Source organism: Sinocyclocheilus rhinocerous, unplaced genomic scaffold (genome assembly GCF_001515625.1).
Source record: "Sinocyclocheilus rhinocerous isolate Xijiao unplaced genomic scaffold, SAMN03320098_v1.1 scaffold1493, whole genome shotgun sequence".
NCBI classification, from domain to species: domain Eukaryota; kingdom Metazoa; phylum Chordata; class Actinopteri; order Cypriniformes; family Cyprinidae; genus Sinocyclocheilus; species Sinocyclocheilus rhinocerous.
This window is the reverse complement of record NW_015640467.1, coordinates 399,887-407,913: the sequence shown is the minus strand read 5'-3', so window position 1 is coordinate 407,913 and position 8,027 is coordinate 399,887. Positions and strand designations below refer to the sequence as shown.

General features: G+C 38.4%; 1 protein-coding gene across 1 annotated transcript in view; it reads right to left on the bottom strand.

Annotated features, from left to right (window-relative positions):
- LOC107753037 (calpain-15-like) overlaps nt 1-8,027 on the bottom strand; it is a 29,349-nt gene that overhangs the window by 15,109 nt on the left and 6,213 nt on the right. The window contains exons 2-3 of the mRNA XM_016569143.1: nt 5,108-6,563; nt 876-1,084 (exon numbers count right to left, since the gene is read on the bottom strand). Of these exons, the coding sequence (XP_016424629.1) occupies nt 876-1,084; nt 5,108-6,563 (1,665 nt within the window). The remainder of the gene's footprint in view (nt 1-875; nt 1,085-5,107; nt 6,564-8,027) is intronic.

Genomic DNA, 8,027 nt, shown 5'->3' with positions numbered 1-8,027 from the left:
GGCGTCCTGAACACGGACCACTTCACGCCACGATCCTTAAAGTTATTGCAGTTAATCTCGTGAGGGCGGAGCCACTTTTTGATTCGCTGCTGGACGCTGTCGTTCTCGGGGAACCCGACCGAACGTGGACCGGGGGGGAAACTGTCATCCACGAAGTTCACCGCGTTCTACAACAAACACAAGATTCAGTAAGATCATCGCACACAAATAAACCAGCATTTGCCATTATTAAATAATACGTTTATAACATATAAACTTTTAAAATTTGTAATATATTTTTAATAAATATGCTGTAAAATAAGTCTTGATTAAAAACGTATGTGGATTATTTTACAGATGTCCTTGCTATGCTTCTGGACCTTGAACGTGGTAGTTACCTTGCTGTCTATGGGAGGGTCAGAGAGCCCTCAGATTCCATCAAAAATATCCAAACCCGTAGTCTTACGGTTTGGAACGACATGAGGGTGAGTAATTAATGACAAAATTTTCATTTTTGGGTGAACTATCCCTTTAAATACATAATCAGTGTTGGGGAAAGTTACTTTTAAATGAAATCCATTACAATATTGCGGTACTCCATAAAAAAAATAACTAATTGCGTTACTTTTTATGCAAAGTAATACATTATGTTACTTTTGTGTTGTCACCTGAGCTGGGCTTGCTTATTTATTTTTTATAACAAAAAACTCACAAGTTGCGTTTTTGGCAACTGTAAAGGCCCTACTAGTTACTTGAAAAAGTAATCTTGTGTTACTTGTAATGCGTTACTCCCAACACTGTGCATAACACATACTGTTACACTGTATACTGAGCTGTAAGCAGTAAACTAGCACTCCACTCGAAAACTCAACCATAGAGAGACGTGTTTCTCTTACCAGCAATTTCCCAGAAGGCCTTGCAGTATGTCAGAGGGGCGGGGCGTCCTGAACACGGACCACTTCACGCCACGATCCTTAAAGTTATTGCAGTTAATCTCGTGAGGGCGGAGCCACTTTTTGATTCGCTGCTGGACGCTGTCGTTCTCGGGGAACCCGACCGAACGTGGACCGGGGGGGAAACTGTCATCCACGAAGTTCACCGCGTTCTACAACAAACACAAGATTCAGTAAGATCATCGCACACAAATAAACCAGCATTTGCCATTATTAAATAATACGTTTATAACATATAAACTTTTAAAATTTGTAATATATTTTTAATAAATATGCTGTAAAATAAGTCTTGATTAAAAACGTATGTAGATCTCATTTGCTATCATTAAAATGTATATAATATAAAATTAATTACAATTTTAATATAACATTGTAATAAATACAGTGTAAGTATTTCATTTGTTTGTTACATTTATATAATTTGTCATCATTAAATACGTATATAATATAAAATTATCTAGTCTTATACAATATTTTTACTAAATATTTTCATTTATGTAGATCTCGTTTTTCATCACTTAATATGTCATTTTCCATCAAGAAATAATGTATATATAAAATTAATTGCAATTTTACTATAATATTTTTAATAAATAGGGTTAAAATAATAGATTTTTTAACATTTATATAGATCTCATTTGCCATCCATATATATATATATATATATATGAGTGTGTGTAACTAAAATATCGACCGAACGTGGACCGGGGGGGAAACTGTCATCCACGAAGTTCACCGCGTTCTACAACAAACACAAGATTCAGTAAGATCATCGCACACAAATAAACCAGCATTTGCCATTATTAAATAATACGTTTATAACATATAAACTTTTAAAATTTGTAATATATTTTTAATAAATATGCTGTAAAATAAGTCTTGATTAAAAACGTATGTAGATCTCATTTGCTATCATTAAAATGTATATAATATAAAATTAATTACAATTTTAATATAACATTGTAATAAATACAGTGTATTTCATTTGTTTGTTACATTTATATCATTTGTCATCATTAAATATGTATATAATATAAAATTATCTACAGTCTTATACAATATTTTTACTAAATATTTTCATTTATGTAGATCTCGTTTTTCATCACTTAATATGTCATTTTCCATCAAGAAATAATGTATATATAAAATTAATTGCAATTTTACTATAATATTTTTAATAAATAGGGTTAAAATAATAGATTTTTTAACATTTATATAGATCTCATTTGCCATCCATATATATATATATATATATATGAGTGTGTGTAACTAAAATATTACTGTTGTTTACTATTACTGTGTTTTTAATAAATATCATGTCAAAAAAATGTTAAACCCATGTAGATATAATTTTCCATCATAAAATAATATAATATAAAATCATTTATTTTACTACTACTACTACTACTACTACTACTACTACTAACAATAACAACAACAACATTTAAAAAAATTAGGGTCAAAATAATTTTTAAATTGTTTTTTTCCCTGAATGTTTGGAGATCTCATTTGCCATCATTAAATAATATGCATATAATATACACGCATACACGCAGGAAGTAATTGTACATTTTCACCCTATTTACCCAAAAACTACACAAACTTTCACCCTAAAACATCAACTTCTGTTCACTTTGTTGCTACAAAATCACTGTTAGTGTGAGCATCTTTATAGTCGACATGATGTGCATCATATGAAGACGCAGCAAAGAGGGAGGAAACATGTAAATTTGCAAAAACTGCAGCAGATATTCTGCAGGAACAATAAAGCTTCAAACATACAATCTCACGGACAGCAGCAGCTCACGCCGAAAAACACGTGTATGCCGGAGAAATAGGGGTCATTTTGACTCTGGGGAGCCATTTAATTGCTGCTGCAACCGTTTCTAAAAATACGTCTCCCAAGTTGCGAGCGCAGACGGATGCAGATCGGAGGGGCTGCTGGGGAAATGCATGCAGACATGGAAGTGCGGTGAAACTGAGTGTCAACTTGTGTTTGAGATGTCTGAAATCCCATTTGCAAAGAGAAAGAGTGCTGGTATAAATATGCGATTATTAATCATATTATTTTATTACATAACGGGCTGAAAAAATACATTTTGAATAGCTTAGACAGGTTCTAAACTTAGTTTGTGATGCATCATTTTTCATTATGCAACTATTCTGAAGTGAGAACATCTGGGTCAAATCACAGCTGTGCTGAGACCTGAAATTAACATTCATCCTGGTTGATCTGATAACAGTTTTTAGATCAGATCAGATCAGATCATCTTCAGGGCTGCTTACGATCACATCTCATTTACAGTGTAAACACTAACACATCCTGACGTGCCCCAAAAACACTGAAGGACCTTCTAGTCATGTAACGCACCAAAAAACCAAAAAGATGTACTTCATCTTAGAGAAAACCTGAGGATTCATATCATGTTGCATCGACCCTCCTGCGGAAATAACACGTGTAGTCCGGAAACCACAGAACATGGAAAATCTCAAGAGGTCATTGGAGAAGCAAGTGAGACAAGGAGTGTGTTGGAGCAGCATCCAAATATATCCAACCTCCAAGATGATACTAACAATTCATTAATGTAGAGATCATAAGTTGGATCAAACTGTGGCTTATCTTGATTTCAACCTTTGGTTTGTACCATCACAGGTCTTTAAGAGGTGTTTGTCTGCACAAGGAGGAAATACAAAGGTCAATCTGATTTGAATACCAATCTCAAGGCTAAAATATAAAAATTAACCAGAGATATGGAAAACATACGTCAGAGATATCAAGGAGTTTCAAAAAACTCCTGATTAAAGAAGATCTTTGAGAAGCTGCTGAAGTTGTATTTGCGAGTAACCAGAATGAAGGAAGCAGTTCAATTTAAAAGATGAAGTACTCCGCTTAGAGCGGTTTTAAGTGCAAATGATAAATCGCCTAAACACTTCTGTGTTCTTTTCCGAAACCTTTTATTGAATATGGAAAAAGATCAAGAACAAGAAGAACTTGAGAATTTGCATTTCAGCCCCGTCGGCAGTGAATCATTACACACTCGACTCACAAGAGCACACGGCCACTTACTTCTGTGGGACGCTCCTTAAACATCCCTTCTGTCTGAACAGAACATCACTGTCAGCATCTCCTCAAACACTAAGTCTGAGCATTTCCCCCTCGATTAAGGTCAGAAATATATCAAATATTTAGCAGATATGAGGGGCGCCGCTGTTTTCATGCTCTGCGTGTTTCTGATACTGGCTCAGCTTAAAAAAACGGAGCTGCAGTTTGAAATGTCAACAGAATAGAGTAGCAGGATGTTTAGATAATGTAACATTAGTATTTAGGCGGGTCGTGTGTGTAATATAGAGATATATATTACAGTATAGTGTGAACACTACAAATGAGATCACTAGAGATGCACTGATGTATCAATCACTGACATTTAAACTGATATTAAAAACAGATGGTTTCAAATAAATGCAGCCTTGGTGAGCAGAAGAGATTTCTTTCAAAAAAAATAAAAAATCGTAAAGACTCCAAATCTCTTTGGATATCATGTAAAAATATAGTAAACAAAAATCTGTTAAAATAACTAAGGCGAGTTTTTGAAATGAACATAAGGAAGATTTACATATTAATTATTTGAATTGAACTCTAAAATAACCCTAGCCTGTGAATGAACAACATTTATCTGCATATTTTTACATGGAAAACATCATTCCACTTTCAGGATTAAATTAAGTGGACATCTTAAATCGATTTGACCAATTCGGTCAACATTTCTGTTAATGAAATTTATTTTAATATCATCGTATTGTCACTTAAGCTATGTATCATTCCCAGGACTTATTAATTTGTTCCACATTTTAGGTAAATCTAACTTTTTTAGTTGAATAATGGTCACAATTTAACTAAATTAAAATGACGGAACAAATTAATCACTAATTAGTCACTACCTAAAATGGGAAACAAATTAATTAATTTTATTTCAAATGTGGCCACAAATTAAGAAGTCATTTTTTTCTGCATATCATATGCGGGTCTCCGTAGATTAGAGTATCGGCCGATATTTGTTAAAATCAGTATCATATATGCCAAAAAAGTAAGAATCTGTGCATCTTTAGACGCTGCTTAACTTATTTAAAAATACTACACAAATCTTTTTTCTCAAATCAAACTGACAGTGTCTTACCTCTCTACAGAAGCTGACAATATTTTCCCACAATTCCTTGGCCTCTCCTTCATCTGTGCGTCTGCGCGCCTCCACATGCATGCTCTCCCGCCGTTTGAGCGGTTTCCCTATTTTCCTTTGATTGAGGTACTGCTGCGGGGTGTGACACGCCGCGCAATGCTTCATCCGTACTTCGTTCAAGAGCGTGCAGGCAGGACACGTCCACTGACAGGCGCTCTTGTCCTGCGCAGACGGGGATGAGATGGAGGAAGAGGAGGCGGAAGTAAAGGCACGCGAGTGCTGTTGTTTCCGAGAACACGACGAGCAGTTGGACGGCTCGGAGAAACCGTGCAATTTGGACGATCCGCAGGCCGTGCAGTGGCCTGCACCCGTCGGGTTGCGTAACGTACATTTGGAACACGCCCACAAGCTGAAGTCTGGACTGGACGGTGATGCCGGCGTGAATCGCACCGATTCGCCTAGTACATCGATGACGTCGCCGCCCGAACCCGGCCGCGACCCTCGACATGCGTCGCAGCGGCCGGCGGATGACGAGGGAGGAGCTGTGGGGGCGGAGCATCCGGGACACTTCCAAGAGGGCGGAGATGTGACTGGAGGGGCGGGGTTGTTAGGCTCCTCCTCCAGCACGCTCAGGCGCTTGAGTGAGTAGTTGTCTGATGGTGGGAGGGGCTTGGGTTTGGTAGGCGGGCAGGTTGAGGGCGAGGTTGGCGAGGGGGCAGGGTTCGGGGGCCGGCCAGGGGGCGGGACTCCCCTTCGGCTGCGAGGCACGGGGTTATTCTGAAGCGAGGACAGGGAAGGGGGCAGAAACGGGACGGGGGGTGGAGAAGGGGTTTCAGAAGGTGCTTGGGGTGGAGAATCTTCAGTCAGATCGATGAGAAGCGGCGCAGATGCTCCCGCCGTTTGCGTGGGAAACCCCGCCACGGGTGTGCGCACTTCCGGGACCACTAGCGCTTCAGGAGGGATTTTCGGTAAGGAGAGTTTTCTCGGACCACCACATGCAGAACACGATAACGCCACCGGAGTATTCACTAAAGTACAGCGAGGACACGCCCACTCTGATGACCCCTCCCCACCCACAGACACCTCCCCGTTGGGTTCCGTGCACCGGGACTCCCCATTGGCTACCTGACCTTTGGCTTCAGGGCTGGAGGCGGGCTCTACTGGAGTGGGCGGGGGCTGCTTGTGTGGGAGGGGTCCGTTGGGCGTAACTGGAGCTGCTCCGCACACAGAACACGAGCCTAATCCATGGTGATTAGTCAGCGTGCAGCGTGGGCAGGACCAGCGAGGTTCCTCAGCACTGCTGAGGCGCAAAATATGGTTCAAATCCGGCTTCTGCCGAGGAGCTTCACAAATAGAGCAGCGTAAGGAGCCACTGGAGTTAAGAAACGTGCAGCGCCCGCATGACCAATCAGAATTCCTCACAACTGCTGCCATCGAACCAGGAGAATGAGAGTGACTGAAAAAGAAGGAGAGAGAAAAAACAATTAGTTATGGAATTAAAATCCAAAGTACAGAAAAGAGAGCAGAATGGAGTTCATAAAGAGAAAGGAATATGTAGAGGGGAAAATCATATAGCGTTAAAGAGCAGGTCATATGGGTTTTTGAAAAATATCTCTTTTGCAGTTTATAACGTAGCTATCCTTAAATCTGCAAAGTTGTTAATCAATAAAGTGCACGATAAATTTATCTTCGTTGGCTTCTAATCTTCTTAATTTGGACTAACAAGCTCTCCGAACCACAACCTGTAAGTACAATTGATACGTTATGTGTACATTTTCAATTGAGTGCTCAAAATATCAATTTCCTAAGAATGTGTCGATTAATGTAGACTGACGTTGTTCTAAACACTCCGTTTAATAATAAAAAATATAGTGTAGCACACAGACTTAATCATTGTGAAATTGCTGTTTATTTTGCTGCACCGGCAGTTATAGGGCTAATGCGAGTGCGTCTGTGATACAGCTGTTCTGTGTTCTGATTAACAGTTAAGACAGAGCGTCTTTTGTCTGTCGTTCTTCAAACATTACAGTAGACATATTTTGGTTTACAAACTGTATGGTTTCATCAGTTAGTCACGTTAGCACGTGGCTAACGTATCCACCATTATTGTTTTAAGTGTTCACAGTTTAGCAGCTGAACTTTAGCTGTGGGCACGATTCGCTTGCATAAGTGTTTTTGTATTTTATGTCATTATTATAAGAACGGATTGGAGCACTATATTATTGTTTTATGTAAAGGTGCTTTGTCAATGGTAGCGCTCGCTAACTTGCTCAAGGACTCCTCTCTGTGCCAATCACAACAGGCTTGGCCAGCTGACCAATCAGAGCAGAGTAGGCTTATGGAAGGGAGGGGTTTGCTCCGAACTTGCTTGGAACGAATCGTTTAGAAATCATTGGCAAATGACTCTAATATTAAATGTATATTCTGAGAAAATTACAATGTTTTCTGACCTTAGATGCATTTAAACCTGTTGTAGGGGACTCCAACACAATATCAGGACACTTTAAAATACCATATGACCTGCTCTTTAAGTAAAGATAGACTAATAAGGAAGATTAATAACAATGCATTATTAATAACCCAATATATCAGACAGGTTGGTTAATCAAATAAAATTGGGCCATTATGAGATATTGGTCATATATAAAACAAATATATAAAACATATATAAAATAAAAAAAAATTATTTGATTGTTTTATGCCATGTCTGAGGCCATTTAATGTCCAACAAAACAAAACTAAACTAAACAAAACTGGTAAATAGATAATAAAAAAATGGGTAAATAAATTAATAAATGGTAGACAAAGGTAGACAAACACGATAAATATTTTGCATGCACAAAAATAAGATCTACATAAGATTCTTTAAGGTGTATTTGAGGGGTGTGTGTGTGTGTGTGTGTGTGTGTGTGTGTGTGTA